Genomic DNA, 22,405 nt, shown 5'->3' with positions numbered 1-22,405 from the left:
TATGCCTGCGGGTTAATGGTTGTTCTGAGAGGTGGGGGCAACATAACCAAATGAGAGCGGGTCCAACGGCGATAGGGAAGAAAATAATTAAGTGCCGTTGTGCTCACTGGTGTCCTGTCCCACTGTGTCCATATATTCATCCCCATTTGCTGAAATCAGGTTCTGGTTCTGGTCTGTATTCCATAACTTTCCCAAATAAAGCCATCAAGCACTAGGAGCAGGGACTTCCATATGATGAAAATTCTGCTGTTCAAGGAAAGCATTATCCCTCCCCCAGGAATTAGATGGGTTAATTTCTGAATTATTTTCAAGAGACATACCTAGCGATGCTAGCAGTTTTGTATTCCATAGTTGTCAATTGCCGTCTGGACAGTCTAGATACTGAGAGACTGTTGGGGATGGCTAGGTAGTAGATACTTAAGCAATATAGGCGACCACTGTGTGTCTGAAGATTGTGTGGATGAGTCTTGATGCAGCCCCAAACATAACAGCTTCTTGTCATTCTCCCAGGCCCTTTCAGTCCTGACCCACAAAATTCTGTTCTGCCTCTCTCTTACTATTGACACAAGTGGGTGAGTTTATACAGAGATGTGAAATTCCATATCATTGTTCCGGTGACACCCAAATATCTCTCTTTTTCCTCCAGCCCAAGTTTTCTCTTACTAAGTGTCAAACTGTGTTTAGAAACTGTCTGTGGATAAGTCAATTGAAGCTAAATCCAGACAAGAATCGGGCAATCATGGCTAGAAATCCTTATGGCTGTCAGAGTAGGATTTCCCATATTGACTGGGTTTTACTTCCGAATATTTGTAGCCTCAGTATGCTTCTGCCTCCATGGGCAGAAACAGATTGAACAGATTGCTAGGGGGTCATTTCACCAGTGAAAGATCAGTCTTACTATGAAACATCAAAATAGTCAAAGTAAAAAAACTCAGAGAAATGAAGAAATCCAGGACTGCAGTGATCTTGGGGCTGGTTCATTCATGAATTGCACATCTCTTGTTTTCCCCATTACTGATAACTTGCATCATCAAGTACTTGGACCCCTGAGACCTGGGTTCAAACCCCTGCACATTTAAAAGAAAGGGTAATTTATGATTTGATGATAATTTTTTAAACAAAAAGGGTTTCATGGCAACTTATGAAATTCTTGTAATAGTACGCTTATTCTTTAAAAGAGCAAAACCAGTTTTTTTTTTACCATTTTCTTGTTATGATATCAAGTAATGATCTTAGGGGGGGAGGGGACTCAGGTGGTGCTGTGGTCTAAACCACTGAGCCTCTTGGGCTTGCCAAACAGAAGGTCGGGAGTTCGAATCCCCATGATGGGGTGAGCTCCCATTGCCCAGTCCCAGCTCCTGCCAACCTAGCAGTTCGAAAGCATGTCAAAGTGCAAGCAGATAAATGGGTACTGCTCCAGCGGGAAGGTAAATGGCATTTCTGTGTGTTGCTCTGGTTTTGCCAGAAGCGGCTTAGTCATGCTGGCCACGTGACCCGGAAAAACTGTCTGTGGACAAACGCTTTCTCCCTCGGCCTATAGAGCAAGATGAGTGCCACAACCCCAGAGTCGTCCGCGACTGGACTTAACGGTCAGGGTTCCCTTTACCTTTAATGGTCTTAGGGAACATATTTTAATATCCAGAAAGCTTAACCTTTCAGTGCCATAGAATAGTGGTGTTGATGCCATAACAAAGACCCAAGAGGGAATCCTGCCACACTGAAGCAGCTTCTATGGCTGCTGGTCATATTTGTGAAGGAGATGTAGCCTTAGGTACCCTGTGGCTAGGCAGAGTGAGGTGGCCACTTCAAGCAGCTGATTTGAGTTGTCATGAAAGAGCAGAAAATTGTGAGTTAGTTAATTTAGATTTATTAGTACTTTATTTACAACTATTGTTCTTTTTCCTGCCATGGATGGGGAAGGGTGCTTGTGGCATCTCTCTAAGTGGCAAAATAACATGACTGGCCTTGGGTACTATGGGTATTATATTATGCACCTTGGATATTATTATTTGGGGGGGGGGAGCCACCATTTGCTGCTCTGCCCTAAGCAGCAAAATGTAGTAACCTTTCAGTTGAAGTGGGTCAAAGGTGAGGCCCCACATATTTGGCCAAGTGTATGGACCAAGTGTGCATCCTAGGCAGTGGTTCAGGATCCTTTGCAACATACCAGGTCCTGTGGCAGACATATAGGGTTCCTCAGCAGGGGAGGGGATGCTGAAAGGTTTTCTTGGAGGCAGAATGTTTGGGAACCACTCGCACTGCTGCTCCAGGTGGTTGAAAACGTTTTAGCTCTGTCTTAGCCTTCTGAGCAATGTTTGCAGTTGACTGATGCCTTGCAATTAGCCTGTCACTACCGCATGCGTATGTTTGTCATTTTTCCCCTTTTTCCCAGGTGCAAAGAGGGCTACCAAGGAGTCCGCTGTGACCAATTTTTGCCGAAAACCGACTCAATCTTGTCAGATCCAAGTATGTCAAATGTTTCTTTTTTCTTCTTTCTTCTTCTGTCTTTATTACATGCCGGAGGTAACCTTTGCCATATGATGTGACCTTTTGTTCATTGTCAAAATTACATCAAAACCCATTTCAGGAGCTTGTAAAGTATTTTGTATAATGAAATAGTCTTGAGTCTTCCTCATCATGTTATATTTTCTGGGGGAAAGCTATACAGAATAACATATTCCTTTAGCCGCTGTCTCTCCAACAGGGCATGTGGTGCCCTCCAGATTTTGCTATACTACAGTTCCCATTAGCCCCAGCTAGAATTTCCTATGGTTGGGTTGATGTGAGTTGAAAACAAAACACCAGCTTTTAAAAATATATACAAGCAAAATGCTTGTCATTATAGCTGGTAGGACATGCTTGTAGTCCGGGATGATGTGTTGGAAGAGGTCCTCACTTTACCCCACTGAAAACTGAGATAGCCACTGTCTTTCCTCAGTATAACCCTGTCTTGGTTTCAAATTCTTGGTCATGGGGGGGTCCCCATGGTCGTGGGGATTTGTTTTTCTATACCTGTATACTATCTATATGTTAATGGTGTGTAGTTGGAAATATATCACTGTTTGGTTTTATTGTATGCATATTATGTTCAGACATTACAGTAAGTCATGAGTTATCATTATGGGAACAAGCCAAAATCAGGCTCACATATTCTTCCTCCTCCTCTTCTGATGTGGCTGGGAGGAGTTCAAAATTTTTCCTTTTGTCTTAGACTAACTGCAACCAAGTATTATGTCTGAACCTGGACAAACTGTAGTTAGTTCTCCTAACTATGGTTGGTTGAAACCAGCCCATTTTAAACCATTGTTTAGTATTGCATCTGAACTGGGCCTGTTTGTTCATTACTGAGTTTCTGCTGATGCTACATTTGTTGGAGGGGACTTGAATAGTATTTTGTAGGGGATTTTTAAATATATATATATATATATATTATGATTGTCAGCTGTCCTGAGAATGAGAAAACTGGGAAGAAACAACTAAATAAATTTTGAACACATGCATCTCACTGGGGGTGGGGGTGGGGGGTGGTGAGAGAGATGCAACCTAGCATATTACACCAGAAGCTCAAAAAGAGGATGTACTCATCAAAGTCTTTCAGTTAGCAGTTTTACTCTTTCTTTTTTAAAATATAAAATGAAGTCCAATGTTGATTCTTCACTGTTTTTTGAGTCTACAAAACAGGAGGTTCGTGTTTGAAAGTTGGGGCTTCTTCCCTTATGAAGGCTGGGATTTGTTTCTTCCTCTTTGTGGGTCCCCCCCTCCTTCTTGCTGCTGCTCTTTGTCATTTTGCCAAAGTTTCTTGACTTGCTCTTCTGTATTGTATGTCCTGTGCCTTGCATGGTGGCCTTTTCTTTATTCCTTCGCCATTAACTCTTGTAGTAAGATGACCTGGGACAAATCAGCCTGTGTTTCCCTCCATTTAAAAAACTTCATGCATCTATAAGATTGGAAGCTGTTAGGTAGGCTGGATTCACTGAATGTACCTCCCTATTGGTAAAATAGGAACAGTAAGCAACATTGACTGGAGTTCCACACATCATAGGGATCCAACTTAAAACCTGGACTTCTATTTTTGCTTGATCTTGACATAGTACAGCCTTGAAACTATTTATCAGAAGGGTACACACTGATATTTTGGTTCAGTTGTGGAAATTAAGTCATGGAGTACTATAGGGGGAAATGTAAGGCTAATGTAGGTACAAAGAGACATGGATGTATGGAGTTCAACTATGAAACTTTGAACCTGATAGTTTTTGAAGGTATTTGCAATGCCATTCCTCTCCATTGTCAGTTTTGGTTGCCTGTCCAGTCTTTCCATTGCAGCCTTATTCAGAAAAACTCTCTGTGTATTCAGCAAATACAGAGAAGTGGAATTAGCGATGTGGTCATTGTCCCATGCCCAACGACAACTTGCCCACTGGCTTTGCTCTCCAGCCCCAGGTGTTCGGTGGAAGTTCTGAACAGGGAACCAGTGCATGTAGACTCCTTGCAATTACTAATCTTCTGCAATGGGGGAATCACCATCACTTGGAGAAGCTTCTGCACACACACACCTGTACATGCATAGGCTCCCCATTCAGATCTTCTGCTGACCTCATGAGTGTTGGAAGCAGGGCAAAGTCATTGGGCACATGGATATTAGGAGCACACCCATGGAGTATGGCCCTCTGTTTGTTCTGAGAACACTGGAGTGCTCTTCTGAATGGGTATTTCTGTCTTTTTGTAACAGTAACTGCTGTACGGAAGAGGAGCTAGCACAAAACCTGTCCAAGAAAGCACAGGAGGTGAAGTAAAAATTGCTGGTGTCCCCATGCACACACAAAAACACATGCATAAAGCACTGTGGATCCTGACCCAAATGTTGATCTCAAATATCATGAGATATCACATACTAATATCAAAGTCCTGGAAATATAAACAGAATATTCATCTGCTTAGAGTTACCTAGTGGATATTCATCACAAAACTCCACAGAGAATAACTGGGGGAAACAAATGTGTTTCGGTTATGGTTGCAAGAAGACTTTGACTCAAAATTTGACATGAGATTTTAGTGTGAACTAATCTTTTACAGGAAATCTTATTTAAGGTCAGTGGGGAGGTAACTGTTCAGCAACAATCACATTTTGAAGGGGAGGTGGTAGTCAGTGCAGAGTTTAATACTTCTCATGCACCATTGACTTCCACTCTTCACTTGTGTCTGACATTATGTCAGCAAAATGAGCTTCTTTCTTCCAGTGAGTACTCCAGTTGGCTCTGACCCTTTGGAGGGGTACTCCGTTAACAGCCGTCATGCAGACAAAACTTGTATGTCTGCCAGTAAGGTTTGCAGGATAGACAGTAGACAATAGATATGTATCCCCACAAGCATTTCCCAATATATCGAAATACCTACTCTGCTTCAGACAAATTATCACAGGTAAAATTCAGAAGCCTGCAAGCTGAAGGGAGGGAACTAGGTCTAAAATGAAACCACCTAGTATAACTGCTCCCATTCACTAAAATTTGTGACATTGGCAAAAATAATAATTTCTTATTTGCTTTCTTTGCTGTTAGTGATGTCATTCTACAGGCAAGCCAGGTTAGCAACATAGTATTTTGACACAATCCCATTTACCATGTGACTCCTAATTAGGTGGGATCATATATGTGTGTGTGTGTGTGTGTGTGTGTATATATATATATATATATATATAGTCATTCACACACACACACACACACACACACACACATATACTCACAGAATGATCACTCCAATCCTCAGTCCCTCATCACTGTCATGTATATATATGTACATCAGTGATGAGGGATTGAGGATTGGAGTGATCATTCTGTAATATTACGGCAGTGGACAAAGCTGTAGGGTAACTTTTGAATAAATGTGTTTTAATTTAAATATATGTGTGTGTGACTAATCCAAAGAGGAGGGGGATTGGGAGGATGACCCCAAAGAAGCAAAAAAATCAAGGGGAACAATGTTGCTGAAGAGAATCATAAATATGGTGAATGCTCATATGCTCAAAGTATTTTTTGTGGGTGTGAAATTTCCACATGGAGTCAGGCATTTAGGCATGCAGATTCACCACTCTTCCATAAGTTATGTACACAATCAGCTGCGTGAAACAGGCTTCCAACAAATAGCCTCTTTGGACTTCTGTCAACATTGGCATATAATCTTCATGAATCAAGGGGAAGTGCAGTGTAGCATATGCATCCTGCTGCAGAACCCTTGTGGTTCTGGGTTCACATTTTGCCCAACTAGTCCTACTGGTTTCATTAAGAACACATGCCGCAGCACTTGCCAAGATAACGAAGGCACCATCTGCACTGGCAACCTGTGTTCCTCAAAGGAATTGGGTTTGCCGTGTAAATGTATAGCCTTTTTCCAATGTATTAGCAATTTCTGGGCTGTTTCCCCACCATCAACACCACCTAGCAATTAGATTAAAACAAAACAAGAGAGCACTATCAACCTCTGGTGTATCTAGCATGGTTTTTGTCCAGGTTTTGCCTCATTTAGAAGTGTCTTGAATCCACAGCTCAGCAATGAAGTTTGGTACCTCAACTTTGGAAGGTTTTTTTAAAAATAATAATTATTCAGCTTTTTAAACTGGCCTGTTTTCCATTCGTAGCCAGACTGTTTCTGAGCATACACGCATCTTTACCATGGTGCCTTACTTTTGACCCTGCTGTTCTTAATACGCTTTTCTCCACTTCTGCATTGATAGGAAGGTGAAATTGTTCCAGTAACTTGTCAGATCACATTTACTGGCCTCAAAGCAGGGAAGTTCAGCATTTCAGCAGTCATAATTCTTGATGCCCAAGGAAATGAATATAAGCAGGAGAGGTCACCTGGAGATGGCATTTGGGGATAACCATGAAAGCACTCTATATATAGGCAATTAAGTTGAAGAGAGTTTTCAAAAGATATGCCACATCTATCTTAACTGCTATGATCATGGTGTCCCCCTCCCTGCCCCCAGTATTCAAGTTCCAAGTTTAAAAAATTGAAGGAGCTGGTTCTTCATGGGTGCTTTAATGTCGTCTCTCTCCCATCAAACACACACTTAAAAATGGATGTTTGACACACATGCATTATATTGGCAACTAAGAAACATCATGCAATGAACTTATAAACATCATTTCTATGCAGCGTCACTGAGACCATGGGCAGTTTTCAAAGGCTTCCACACTCTTGTGCTCTCCTCCTCCACTCCCACCCTCTTTGGTCATTCACACTTTTTTTTTTTTAACAAGAACACACAGGATTACATGGTTCAGCAAAGTCAACTTGATAGCAGGTAAAAAAGTCAAATGAGCTTGAGTACTGATGCTTGAGGTACTTACGTCATATGTAAAATTTTGGTGGGTACATAATATCTACATAGAGTATATCTATGTAGTTGTGGTTCGAGGACCTGATCCCCCCAAAGAGGAATGAATACACAAGGACACGTGATATAAGGTTAATGGGCAAGAAAAGGCCACAACTTTATTGATTACAGCAAGTGAAAAGGTTTTGGCTTAGGCATTGGATTACGTCAGCTGACTCCACCCCCTCAGAGAGGGGTGAGTCTGAAACGAAGGGGGTTTATTCACCAGTAGGTGGAGCCTGTTGATGCTAATCCAACTATAGGCTCTCCCCTGATGTCACCGAGGGTCGTGCCATGGCCTCCCGCCAAGCAGGCATCGGACAGAATACACGACCGCCAGATTCCTTTAACGGAATACCCCAAAATTAAAGGCATAGGTGATGGCCACACCCAGCCCTTCGACACCACAACACATTATTCCAATGCCTAACCTACCCACCAATACCACAAAAGTTGTGACGATTGCTACGAGGTAGGCGAAAAAACCAAAAAGCCTAATGCCAAATGGAAAAATTCCTACCAGGCCCCCCGGACAACCAGGGCGACCAACCTAAGGTCCATAGCAAGGCCAAGGAAAACTAAGACCCTGAGCTTAAAGGGAGTGGAGGGTGGGTGAATCGCGATGAGACGATGAAGAGTGCGGCAGAGGAGGGGCTGGCGCCGCAGCATTTAGGCTGCTGAACATGCCCCCTCGGAGGCACCTGGTTGGGTGCCTGCCGATGGGCGTGGGCGCCAGCCAGGTGAGTGGGAGGCAGGGGGCTAACGCCCCCTGCTAGAGGCGGAGTCCGGATCCCGACCACAACCACTCCCCTCTCTTGCAGGAGGAGAGTCTGTATCGCTAGATGCTCTAGTTATCTCCCACTTGGACTACTGCAATGCGATCTATGTGGGGCTACCTTTGAAGTTGACCTGGAAACTGCAATTAATCCAGAATGCGGCAGCTAGACTGGTGACTGGGAGTGGCCGCCGGGACCACATAACACCGGTCCTGAGAGATCTGCATTGGCTCCCAGTACGTTTCCGAGCACAATTCAAAGTGTTGGTGGTGACCTTTAAAGCCCTAAACGGCCTCAGTCATGTATACCTGAAGGAGCATCTCCACCCCCATCGTTCAGCCAGAGATCCAGTGCCGAGGGCCTTCTGGCGGTTCCCTCATTGCGAGAAGTGAGGTTACAGGGAACCAGGCAGAGGGCCTTCTCTGTAGTGGCGCCCACCCTGTGGAACACCCTCCCATCAGATGTGAAGGAAATAAGCAGCTATATTATCTTTAAAAGACATCTGAAGGCAGCCCTGTTTAGGGAGGTTTTTAATATTTAATGCTGTATTGTTTTTAACACTTAATTGGGAGCCGCCCAGAATGGCTGGGGAAACTCAGCCATATGGGCGGGGTATGAATGATAAAATTATTATTATTATTATTATTATTATTATTATTATTATTATTATCATCATCTACGTAGAATAATAGAGTCCAACCCCTTGCAATGCAGGAATATGCAGCTGTCCCATATGGGGGATTGAACCTGCAACATTGGCATTATCAACACCATGCTCTCACCAATGGAGCTATCCAAGCTCACAAGTCATTTAATGTGGACACTGGTGTGCTGTTTCGTCACCTCATGAGAATTTTACTAGACTGTCAGAATCAATTCAATATTAACAGAGAGAGATGAGCTGAAATAAAAAGAACAGGAAAGACACTAAAGAACAGAAAAGACACAAGCCGAACTCTCATAATGAGCTTATACCAGTGAATGTTGTGTCTTGTGTTTTTATATGTTGTTTGTACTTGTGGAGGCTTATGAGCTTTCTTTCTGGCTCTGAACTCAGTCTGGGAGCAGAGATTAGGCCCTTCCTCCTTGGTGGCATTCTTCCTAAAGGACCTTACCTGTTAACCAATAGGAGGCTCTTCCTTTTTAAATAATAATAATAATAATAATAAATTAATTGCAAATTTTATTAGTATTTTCCACACAACAGCAACAACAACAACACGAAAAATATTGAAAAATAACAATACACAAAACACAAAAACCGACATTCAAAAAAAACCCAAGTTAATAATCTAAACATTAAAAAGAAAACAAACATTGACTTCCACCAATCCCACAGCACCTCCTTTACCTCTCATTGTGTCTTCCTGTTTTCCTGTTTTCCTTATCATCTCTATCCTAGCATCCAGATATAAATCCCTCTTTCTTATCCTTTCACTTCACAAGATTATTCCAGACTCAGGCAGATTTCTGTCCTCGAACCTAGGCTTTTAAGGTATTCATTTAGACACTCCCATTCCTTTTTCACTTCACTTTTTGGTTTTTGTCTTATTATATCTGTCAATTTGGCTAATTCTAAATATTCTGAAAGCTTACATAACCACTCTCCCCTAGTGGGTAGGCTAAACTAAACTTTGCTCTACCAGGTACATATGCTATAGTGGGTTCAAATTTCATTCCTCAGCACCATGGACCACATTGATTCTGTTCTCCAGAGAAATTGGTGCTTATTCACCTGGTGCTTATTCGCCTGGTTGCTGTTAGCAGGCAAAACCCATCCAATTTACCTTAACCTTGGTAAAGTTCAGAGGACCAGAGTAAAGAAAATCTAAAGTTTCAGCATGCAATGTTGCAGCTGGGGCCTGCGAACAATGGTTCTGGCAAGGCCTGCCCTGGGATACTTTCCAGATTTGTTTTATTTAGTGTCTAGATTGAGCATGATTGGTGCTGGAAAGTTTGAAGTGTTAGCATTTCTCAATTGAAATAGTAATGAGTTGACTATTTATAAAATAATGCACCAGTATTACTACGATAGCATTCCCAGTCTCAAAGTACAGAAAACTGACCTTTCATTACAGAAAGGGTTGAAATTACCTGTGGTGATCAATATGGGGTATTATTGGAAGTTGGAAAGATACCTTGTAAATGAAGCATGTCTCCCCCACCTTTAGCAATTGCTTTAAAAGTCAAAGTCATTCAGTTGACAGATAATTGGACTTCTACAAATGAGACCTGGGTTCAAAATACAACCAGTTTATAGATTCCCTGGGTAGTCTTGGGCAGATGATTCAGAATGGGAGCAATTATCTTTTGTTTGTAAGGACAAACCCTGTAAAATGTTCAGTTAAATCAGGGACATGAAATTGGTGGTCCTATCTGTTGGTTGCGTTGTATAGCCTTTAGGCTTGAGCACACGCAATTCATGGCAACTCATTTGGCATTGTGACATAGACCATAAGGAACTCGGTTCATGTCTCAGAGTTCTAACACCTGGGAAGCAACATGGAATGTTCCGTTGTTATCATGGAACTAGATGATAATAGAGAATAGAGAGCTTGGCTGTCCTCTCTCTCTCTCCCCCCCCCCCAACTTTCCCCTGCATTTTACCAACTTGCACACTGAATCCTACAACTTGCCATTCTGGGCCTGATCCTAGCAGCCTGCCTAGTTATCCCGATGAGGACTCAGGTTGAGTCACAGTTTATACTCTGGTGGGCCTCATCACTCCTCCTACATCATCCAAGCCAGAAAAACATGGTTCTTCCTCATACTCTGGGGGTGACTCCCCTGTAGCATCTCCTGATCCACAGCCATGCTGGAGTCAGCTGCAGGCCCTTTAGGGATTGCATACAGCTCAACTACTGGAAGAGGGGTCCTGCTAGCCTTCTTAATTCTTCAGATGACTCTGGTCCTTTGCTGAGACAACATCTCCTGCAGCTCAGCCAGTAAAGCTCACTCAGAGCTGTCCAGGTCCTGATGTGCTTTGCTTTGTTGGATCTGATTTGATTCTGAGCCAACTTGATGGACCTGCCTTAAAGAGGCTCTCCTTCAAGCTCCAGCTGAACAAAATAGCACATGCTGTTTTGTGAATATAGTGAGGTTGTGAGGAGTCATGCCCCAGAAAATTACTAGTTTTGCCAACATATGAACCACCCCAGTTAAACAGTGTGATGAACTTCTAACCGTTTCTGCTGTAAAGAACTATTATATGAGTGGCTCTGAACAAATAAGGACAATGGGAAAAGCACATTCTCCATTTCATTGCTTTCAGACCATTTCCCCTCACAACAGTGAAGTAAGTTAGGGTGACACAGAGTCACTTGAGCATTGAAGGTATGAAAATATGACCCACTATTCAGTCTAGTTTAACTTAAAGTGAAAGAGGTGGATTTGCAGGCTCCTGCATAGTCAAGGAATCTGAAGAATTTTGAAGGAAGCACAAAAATGCCCCATCCCTTAACTGGGACCCTCAAATTAATAATAATAAATTGAAAATGGCAGGGTTTTAGTCAAATTGTGTGTGCCCTTGGTGTCTTCTCTTCCCCTGCCTCCCACATACATTTTTTATTTTGAAATATAATTCAAAATATAAGCAAGGGAAACACATATATATCACACACCAGTACGAAAAGCTCACCTAAGGAATAAAGAAAGCCGCCTATTGCAGTCTTTAATATATTATGCTTCTGGGACAACTAGCTCCCTAACTATAGTATATATAAGTTATATATCATATATACATCCTAGTCAGAAAAAAATACAGGCATCTGTAACTGGAATTTGATCAGCATCTTAAAGGCAGGAAAACAAACAGAGAATCTTGGTGCCATATTTATTTTGTAAAACAATTTGATTTCATTGTTTGCTTAAGTTTGCACATAAAGCAGAGTGTCCCAAACTTTATTAACCCCTGCTATCTGTATTGTTGCTTTGGAAACTTCCAATTACATGCTGTATGCATCACCACCACTTTATACCATTTCTTACAAGTGCCTTTTTGCAGGAATCCAAGGTCATTAGGCTCAAAGTATAACTTTGGGAGTTATCTGTGTCTAGCATACAGAATATCCTGGTGGTAATTGGCAATGATGTTTCACCACCACCCACATTGTTACACATTCCTATGAAATAGGAAGTTCAACCCAGACCTTCCAGCAGTATTGATGATAGTTTGGACATAGTAGATGAAACTTTGATCAGCAGTGGATGTTCTGTTGTCACTCGGGGACTGGGGGGGGGGGGCTTTCTATGTAGAAAGCAAGTTCAATGTAAATTTGGCTTTCCTCTTCGGAATGAAGCATCCAGATTATTCTGAGAAAAGCAAAAAAGAGATAACAATGAGATTTCACGAAGGCATTCTGGATATCTCTCACACCAAGCTAGCAAAGAGAAAGTTCAACACTGGTCCTTGGAAGCATTGATCCAGCCACCATTAATGTGCAATCTGAAGCAATCACCACTACTAAATCACTGTGTGATTAGACTTTACGAATGAGTATCATCCAACTTTTATTTTTATTTTTTTGCTTGTGTAGTCAGGGCCTACTTGGAGTGCACATGCTTTGGGTCACATTAAAAGTTTAGCACATGGTAGCAGGAGACACAGAAACCTGCACCTCACCACTTGGGATGGGGGAAAAATTAGATATTGTTCACATTTAAAGGTGAATCTAATTAACTTGCACTTTTTGAAACACAGCCATCCTTCAGATTTGCTCTTCTTTGAATTTTGCAGTGCAGTTCTCCAGTCAAATAATGTGTGTCTGTTTCCAAGCACCACAATCGTCTAACGGGATTCCCAAATGGCAGGTTAATGCTGCCAGCCTTCATGTCATGTTTGCAGGCACATTTGTAATGCAGATTTAGTCTGCCAATAGGCTTAGTGCCTGAAACCAGCTCCCCATAAAGCAGGCATAGGCAAACTCGGCCCTCCAGATGTTTTTGGACTACAACTCCCATCATCCCTAGCTAATAGGACCAGTGGTCAGGGATGATGGGCGCTATAGTCCCAAAACATCTGGAGAGCCGAGTTTGCCTATGCCTGCCATAGAGCATGTCCTTGGGGACCCTGCCACCTTCCATTCTGTGTATATGACCAAGCCAGTGTAGATGTCGCTGAGACAGAAGTGAAAGCATGCTGGGAATGTGAGCTTGGGAGAGCACATCTTTGTTTGAGACTCTGTCCTGTTATGTGACGCCCAAAATCTTCCACACACAGCACATACGTAAGGCATTGAGATGTTACTCCTGGAGGGTGCAAGTTGTCCACGACTCCCTTCCACAAAGCAGCGTGCTCAACACACAAGCCTGGTAGATCTTCATCTTGGTATTGAACATTAAGGTAAAGGGACCCCTGACCATTAGGTCCAGTCGTGACCGACTCTGGGGTTGTGGCGCTCATCTCGCTTTATTGGCCGAGGTAGCCGGCATACAGCTTCCGGGTCATGTGGCCAGCATGACTAAGCGGCTTCTGGCGAACCAGAGCAGCACACAGAAACGCTGTTTACCTTCCCACCAGAGCGGTACCTATTTATCTACTTGCACTTTGATGTGCTTTCGAACTGCTAGGTTGGCAGGAGCAGGGACCGAGCAACAGGAGCTCACCCCGTCACGGGGATTCAAACCGCCGACCTTCTGATCGGCAAGTCCTAGGCTCTGTGGTTTAACCCACAGCTCCACCCGTGTCCCATATTGAACATTAGTATCACATTATTCCATACCCTTTTGGAGAGGCAAGCCATTGCTGTAGTTGCCTTGCCAAGAAGCTAGTTCAGCTCAGCATTGATGGAGAGGAAGACAAAGTTGTCTATTACTTCAAACATGTGGTCACCAGTGCTGACGCATGGAGTGCCGATGACGTCTAGACCCAGGATGCTGGTCTTTGTGAGACTGGTGGTGAGGCCAAACTCCATTCAAGCTTGGGCAAAGATTGATGTGTCTCTGTAGAGATTCCTCGGAGTATGCTATTGGCAATGCTTCATCTGCAAACAGCATCTCTTGGATAAGAATCCCACACACTTCTGTCTTGGTGTAGAAACATGTCCCAACAGACCCCATCACTCCTTGAATGGAAGTACATACCAAAATAAATTTACCCCCAAAACCAAACTCTACATTCAAAATACTCAAATATAAAAACAGTAATAAACTAACCTAAAGTGCTCATTCAAGTATATACATATGTAAAAGGCACAAGTCCTACCCACTTTACTTAAAAGTATGATCCGCTGGATTTCCTCTTTTCTTTAAAACTTAAAGTTGGTTGTAATAGTCACCCATCTTTTTTGTTGGCTACTGAAACACCAAAATATTGAACAAAACAGTTACTGGATTGAAGTGTCTAGAGAGAAGGCTATCATATTAAAATAAAATTTTCTGACTACTTCTGAACTGCTGCATAAATATATGCAATGTTCTGTTTTGCAAAAATGTATGACCTGGTTTGCACATTCTATATTTAAAGCTGACATAGGATTCCATGAAGCCAACACAATGTGTGTTTCTTTACGTAAAAGGGCTTCATTTCTCGGCAGCTGTTATTGTGGATTGCCCTTCAAATAAGTTCATTATTGTAATGGTCTTACTCACATTGAGGATGCTGCACTTGAATTTTCTTTGATATCTTCAAAAACACTTTGCAGATTTCAATAACACTTGAATCCCTCCAGGTTCTGTGAGGATTAATTGGCTAATCACCAATTTAAAGCTGTAATTGAATGAAACAGTGAGCACTTACAGTCAACTCTCAGCAAAGTGGCCACAGAAACAGGAGTCAAGGTCAATGAAAAGAATCATTGGTATGTTGAGCAGAATACCAGCTACTAGGGGGTACTAGTTGTATTCTGTACCAGATATTCAGCGTAGCCACTTGAAAGGTTGTAAGGAATTGCTTTGTCCCATAATTCTTTCCCGAGATGCCTGTAAAGATTTTTATAGTTTTTTATAATAATAATAATAATAATAATAATAATAATCAGACTTCTTTTCCATTGATTAATTTATTGTGCCATCATTCGGCATTAAGAACAGAATTTCCCCCTTGTCTCCTCTCTCCAGACTCAAAATCTGCTCTAGAGGAGGACACTTCAGAGCAGATCTGGCAGGGGGGTGGATCCATCAAACTCCACACATTCAGCATTGGATAAAATATTTTACTTTTCAATGCTTTTTAATAAAAGGTCCAAAACTGGCTTTCAGTCATAGTAAAACAATACATATGAAGGAATGGGTTTGGGTAACCCCAATGCTATTAAGATTATTGGTGTACTTTACTATAATCTAATGAATGCAATAAAATAGGGAAATCTAAAGGCCACAGTAGACTAATCAGCTCCCCCCCCAAAAAAAAATGGGGGGAAGTCTTCACTATGTGGCAGAAAGTCAACATCATTGTGGTTGGACATGCCTCTAGGAGGAGATCCAGAGTATCCTAACATGGTGAGCAACCATGTTACCATGGTTTTCACCAGCAGGCCTGCATATGAAGCCCCCTCACCTGAGCTCAGGGTTGAACTTTACCATAAAATACCCAAATCCTAAGTTATTTAGGGCTTTACACACTAACAGTAGCACCTTAAATTGGGCCCAATGCAACCAGTGCAGACAGAATTAGGGCAATATGGAAAAAGTCTGCATTCAAATCAATAGGACAATCACTCTGGGTAAGTTCATGCTTTATATTTCATTTAGAATGCCCATACTTTCTCAACTGACTGCACTTCTACTTAGATCAGTGGTTCTCAACCTGTGGGTCCCCAGATGTTGTTGGACTACAACTCCCATCATCTCTGAGCTCTGGTCTTGCTAGCTAGGGGTGATGGGAGTTGTAGTTCAACAACATCTGGGGACCCACAGGTTGAGAAAGGCTGACTTAGATCATCAGAATGTGATTGGCTGCATACTGTAATAACACCTTCCTGAATGTTTATTTCCCAGGATATATTTTTTTTAAAAAAAATTTACAATATGGAGTTCAGTTTGCAGAGCATAAGGTTTTCCCACACAATCCATTCTGAATTTGTGTTTTCAGTTCCCCATTCATTTCAGGCAGTAGTGTCCAAACTTTTTTCAAAGAGGGCCAGATTTGATGAAGTGAAGGGCTGTGAGAGGCGACCAAAGTTGTTGACCTTTTTTTAGGATTGAAATTGTTGAGGGGTTTTTTTTTACGATTTTACTACAGGAAATCAACTGCCACAGGGGCTGGATGAAACCAACCGGCGGGCCAGATTAGGCCCCCAAAACGGACTTTGGACACCCCTGAGAAATTTTCAGGTGTCTCACATAAATGGCAACATGGGCCATACAACAGAGAGTAGTGTCTCCCCAAATGACTAATATTCCATTATCAAACTTGCATTCATCTGCATGAAAGGAACTCTGAGGCTTACTGACTCAGAGCCCAGCTCTCATTTAAATCTGAGTGAACATCTCTTATCTTCATCCTTCACATTGAACCTTTTTGCTGCTTTGACAATGCTTATTAAGGCAATTTGTATGGTTATGCCAGTTCTTTCACATGGGGACTCTGGTCAGGCATAGATTCAAGTTCACTGAAATAAACTTGGGGTTCATTAGAGAAATTGTGGACTCGGTACATCATGGGATTCTGGTATGTATTTTTCCTTGAATTTACATGATCCTTCTATATTTGCACTGCCTTGGCTTTTGAGGATTATCTGAATCTTGCAGAAAACAGCATTATAATGAATTGTGATTCTTTATTGAAATAATTAGCTGTTATCCTGCAGGGATTGGGGAATACCTTTAAAGTTCTAAGATAAAAATGAAGGGAGGATATAGAAACTCTGCTGAATGGAAAGTCAGCCAAACCTACAACATTTCACAATTCGAGGTTCTGCCTTGGTCTTTGATACTAGGGCTAAACTGAAATTTTGAGCAGTAAAATGTTGAGCCTAAATAAGGTTAAGTGGGCAGCTGTTCTAACCTGGCTGATGGGCTCAGTTGATACTGAGTGAGCACTTGTCTGACACTGTCCCTCCACTGTAACACCATTGCAAGGTGTTCTTATAAAACCACCAAAATCAAGAGCAAGAAGCCAAGGCTTCTGCTGCCTTTCCTCCATTGTCTGTTGTGTACATTAGCAGCTGCCACTTTTCCTGGTGCCTGAAATACAGAAGTGCACTTAAAGCAAAGCACCATTTACTGCTTGTGCAGTAAATCCCAACTAAGGGGAAGGCACGCTTGGCAAATCCACACTGCGATCAACTCCCACCCAGAAACCAATGTCCCCACTGTGGAAGGACGTGTGGCTCCAGAATTGGCCTCCACAGTCGCTTACAGACACATTGTTAAAACTGTGTTTATGGAAGATGATCTTGCTCGGCTACGAGTGATCGCCAAGGAAGAAGAAGAAAAAATCCCAGCCAGTAGGACAGTGGTTCTCAAAGGATGTGGTGTGCCTCGCTGGTGTGGCAGGAGAGGATGGCAAGAGAGGCAGGAAGATTTGAGGACAATCAAAGAAACATTTAAACATTTCCATGTCTATCTATCTATCTATCTATCTATCTATCTATCTATCTATCTAATCTCTATCTCTGTCTTTAAAGAATATGGATAGATATATTTTCAAAATGAGAGCAATAACATCATATGATACTAAGGACAATCCTAGCTGAGATATTTTTGTTTCCGATGTATTTCTAATTAACAAACATTCAGCACACCACAAGCAAATTTTTATTCTGAAAGTGTGGCCCAGAGTAAAAGTTTGAGACCACTGCGGGAGAAGACAGTGTCACCAGACCATGAGCTGTCATGGCACAAACCACCATAATAATAAGGATTGGATGTTGGGGCAGTGATTTACCAAGGACATATATCAGAAAATGAGACTGTTGCAAGGATGATTATTTCGCTATTCCCCCCCCCCAGGCGGTAATTGCTAGCCAGACCCTCCCTTAGTAAAGCCAGGCAGTGATTGCTAGCCAGACCCTCCCTTAGGCATTCTGGGTGATGTGGTTGCGGAGAGTCCCTCCACTACTGCCGTTGCGCTGAGGCAAGAACAGCAGTGGCATCATCACTCTCCTGGGTCAACTCACCCAGAATTCCCTGTTCTACAATGGGGACTCCTCCATTCCTCAGACTGCAGGGGAGAGTGCCCATGCTAATGTCATATCAACAGCTACAGCAGCAACAAAATTTCAAATTTAGCAAGGGAATGAGGAAGGAGGAGTGGTGGGGGATGACAGTGAAGCAGCCCTCAACCACCTCATATTTAAGGCACCTGCCCCGTGGCCTCCAATCTGGCAGTGATTCCAACTCAATTAAACACAAACACTGGTGTTAGGAGATGGGATCCACTGCAACGTTTTGTTGCTGGCCTCATGTGTCACGGCTAATGGTTTATTAATAGACCTATGTTCTCCAGAGATTTATCTAATCCTTTTTAAAAAGCAGGCTTAACTAGTGACCACCACTATCCTGTAGAAATTAATTCAATAAGACAGCGATGCTTTGTTTGAGCAACTTTTGGTCCAGCTTGAATCTACTGCTATTCAGTGACTCAGTTTCTAGTGCCTTTTGATACCAAGCCTTTGATTATGTAGCCTTGAAAACCTTGATTACTCTTAAGCTTTAAATCAGCCAGGAGGTAATCAAACTGTGTTTTCTGAAGGCCATAGACCAATTAAGAAAAAAAACACTTTATTATCTAAATAGCTACTCAACCAAATCTAAGAGTTTACAGGGTCGGGCTTATTCTCAGCTGGGTCTGATGCTAGCCTACTTTCTCTTCTACTGCTATTGCAATGGATTATATTATTCTTATTTTGAGTAATATCACGATTTCCATTGTACCGCTGTAGGACTGAGGATGGTTTTTTGCTAAGCAATAAAGCAATTTGGATTTGGCCTTTTCACTGTGTCTGTCCAGAACAGGCTCCAATCAGGCCCATAGGAAATAAGTCACTACGGAACTCTGTGGTGCAAAATTCACTGTGAATCAGGATAATTTTCAACAGCCGAATCAAATAGCATAGAGAGGGGAGCTCATGTATAAAAAGATGAATATCTTTAAAGATGGAAGGGAGTAAATAAACTATGCTTGCTGCTAAAATGCTGTATCTTGCATTTGCAGAACAGATGGATATTTCAAATAGGAAAATATGAATCCCTTCACTAAAATAGCTATTTCTCCTCTCAAAGATATCAATCTTAATGCTGGTGGTTCAATGTACACTTCAAAAAAAGCACCCCACCTTCTTGAAGAGATCTTTTGGCTATTGGGATTGACATTTCTATTAAGGAAACAATCTGAATTTATTTTACAGACATATTAAAAATTAAGGATCTCCTCCCCATTGCACAGGGTAATAGAAATTCCCACTTGAGTAAGCAACATGGTAGAAAGCAATTTTTCTCTGAATGAGTATACCCCATTCTTCCTCCACACAGAATCAAAAGTGTCATGGTAAGTGGGGGAAATGAAATCACCTTGAGCAAAACATGCTTTGAGTATGCTCTCAATGATGGAGCTGTAAGTTGTTTTAAGGCGAGAATATATTCCAACAGGTTTTGAAATCTTGTTTGTAGGAATTAACTCTAAATAAGGTGCACCAAGTCAGGAGAAGGAAGAACACCCCTCCCCAAAATAACTGAAGGTTGTATTGAGACATAAATCATTGCCTCTTGTACACAACTTTATCCCACTATCACCAGTGGAAACAAAGGTTTGCCAGTTTCAAAATTTATTTGATGAGAGACAAGAGTGAGCTAAGAAAAAGCCTGTATGTCCTAAGGGTAACAGAGCATCTGTCATATTGCCTTCAACTCTCTCAAAATCTTTTGTCTGTTTCCAGCCATCTTTCCCATTCTTTAAAGTCTGATTCACATGACAGTTTTCTCTTCATGAAATGACAGCCGACAGTCACCTCTTATTAAATAAAGATCTTTCTGGACTCATGAACAAGGGTTCACTGCAGGTCTGTCTGTTGAGCCACCGTGTTCTCTATTCGGTATGATAGCTGATTCTCTTCCTCCTCACCCATAACTATAACTTGGGATCAGTCAGTAGAGCTAAGCAGCGGGCAGTAGGTTCAAGACTGATAAAAGAAAATCCTGCTTTCTATTTTCTTACTTATTTAACATTATTTATATTTTATCCTGAAGCTTTATGGAAGAGCAATATGTAAAAATTTCAATAATAAATGAGTCTGAGAGACTAAATACCCCTTTGCCTGATGCCAAAAAACACACAATAATGTTGGCACCAGGGGAGAATTCCACAGGCAAGGAACACCACTGAGATGGCTCTTTCTGGTCACCAACTCCAAATATGACTTCAGTAAGTGGAACTGAGAATGTATAACTTCATTTTCCTGGGCGCTAAGCCATATTGAGCTTTAAATGTGAGCATAAGCACCTTGAATTGTTCTCAAAAGACATACCAGAAGCCGTTGGAGGTTTCTCCCCCTTGCCCCAATACTTCTTCTTTTCATCATTGGGCATTCTGAGCTTGTGAGTTTCATCTTCGCTCCATTTTCCTACTGTCTCACTGTATTTGCCACTGGGAGTCACAAGACCATGACCCCTACACAAAGATAAGGCAGAGCTACAGAGGTAGATAATGCTTTATCTTCAGCATGGCTGTGACTTCATTCACACATGACTTCACAATGGACTTGTGACAGAAGAGCTGGCATAGCTCTTGTTCTCACTGGGGCTGCTGACAGTGTCCAGGAGGATCACCTCTGCTGTGGGTAGAGGTTTCATTTGTTTAACTGGTATAGATGGCTAGGAATTAGACAGATTAATGATGGGTTGCTGTGGCAAGTAGCTGTCCAGTGTTGGTGTTCAAACATTGGAGTGGTATTTGAAAACACTGATATCTAGGCTCATTGTGCTGGCCGAAATCCACTGAGCCCATAGCACAGAATGATGTAATTCCTTTCTTGTGGCCTTTAAAACCAGTGATATTGATCTGTTCCACAACTTGCCTAATATTTAATTTCAGATAATAGGCTGCAATCTGGATCTTTGTATGTGGATAGCATGCAGAGGGTCCTGATCATTCTGTCCTATAGAGGGATATGGTCTAATTTAGATCCTGAGCTACATTGCACAGCTACTCAGGTTGAAAACTGATGGCTGGAGATCCTGAAGGCCTCATTCCACAACACATCCAACAGGTCAGGTAAGCACACGCAGCTTGTGGAACAGTCTCAGTCCTTCACCTTCCCTGCCTTCCCAGGATGGAGAAAGCTCCCTCCCTGCCCCCTTTGTGGGTCCTATTGTTAATCCTCTCCTCCTGCATCTTTTATAATAATCCAGATCTTTTACCTCTCCATTGTGTCCAAAATTCACCATTAAACTACAAGTGTTATTTCAATCCTACTAACAATTTTAACTGTTTACAATGGTTTTTAAGATCAATTATAAATTTCCCCCATTTGTTATTAAAATTTTGGTCTTCCTGATTTCTGATTCTTCCAGTCATTTTAGCCATTTCGGCATAATCCATCAACTTGATCTGCCATTCTTCTCTGGTAGGGACTTTATCTTCTTTTCCATCTCTGGGCCAATGACATCTGTGCAGCCGTGGTTGCATACATAAACAGTCTTTTCTGCTCCCTTTGGATTTTGGCACCTAGAATTCCTAAAAGGAAGGCTTCTGTTTTTGTTTTTGTTTTTAAAAAGAAAAGGTTATTTTAAACATCCCCCCCCAACTCTTTGTTTCATATGGGTTTGGGTCTGCTTGTTGATAAGTCTTCTGGTGTTTATCAGGAGCAAATAAAACTCATTACATTTTTGTTGTTGTTGTTCCTCGCCAATAAGTAATATTAGCAACATTTCTCAAAGGGGGTGGGCAGGCTACATCTTTCTAACTGTATGGCAATGGGAAGTTTTGTTGACTATGGTCTAAAGTAGTCTGGCCCCTTGTTCATTCATAGAACAGTTAACCATCACTATACAAACCCCCACCCCACCCCCAAATAAAATACCTGTGGAACCATTTTTTTTTAAACAGGGGGAAGATGAGCCTTTTTTGAAATTGGATGGCAGTGTAAGGGTTAACGTCTTCTCATTCATTTCTGGCACACAGTCTCCTGTTCTTTCCATGTTTCACTGCACAACCTTGTCAGACATTCTGAATGAATGAGACTTCAAAGGTGGGTAAAGTGTGGGGAGCTACCAGTGAGTGACATTTAGAATGTTTAATTGAAATGATGTATCACCAAGCCTTCTTTACTGCAAGAATAAGACACTCAAAGAAAAGGGACAGGAATTCCTACCTTGCCTG

The 22,405-nt window shown here is 41.9% G+C and overlaps 1 protein-coding gene and 1 long non-coding RNA gene across 4 annotated transcripts in view; one reads left to right on the top strand and one right to left on the bottom strand.

The window, feature by feature from the left end:
- Positions 1-22,405, top strand: part of NRG3 (neuregulin 3) — a 611,141-nt gene that overhangs the window by 445,333 nt on the left and 143,403 nt on the right. For all 3 annotated transcript variants that reach the window (XM_081004950.1, XM_081004952.1, XM_081004951.1), the window contains exon 3: positions 2,393-2,466. In XM_081004950.1, coding sequence (XP_080861076.1) covers positions 2,393-2,466 — 74 coding nt within the window. The remainder of the gene's footprint in view (positions 1-2,392; positions 2,467-22,405) is intronic.
- LOC308478223 lies at positions 11,967-20,750 on the bottom strand. Its single transcript, XR_013986910.1, has 4 exons — positions 20,553-20,750; positions 14,737-14,854; positions 13,869-14,210; positions 11,967-12,459 (listed from the first exon to the last, which is right to left on the bottom strand). It is a non-coding gene; the product is annotated as an uncharacterized lncRNA (long non-coding RNA).

This window comes from Podarcis pityusensis (genome assembly GCF_964106645.2).
Source record: "Podarcis pityusensis genome assembly, chromosome: 5".
NCBI lineage: Eukaryota > Metazoa > Chordata > Lepidosauria > Squamata > Lacertidae > Podarcis > Podarcis pityusensis.
The sequence above is the reverse complement of the archived record's forward strand: the minus strand, read 5'-3'. Positions and strand labels throughout refer to the sequence as shown.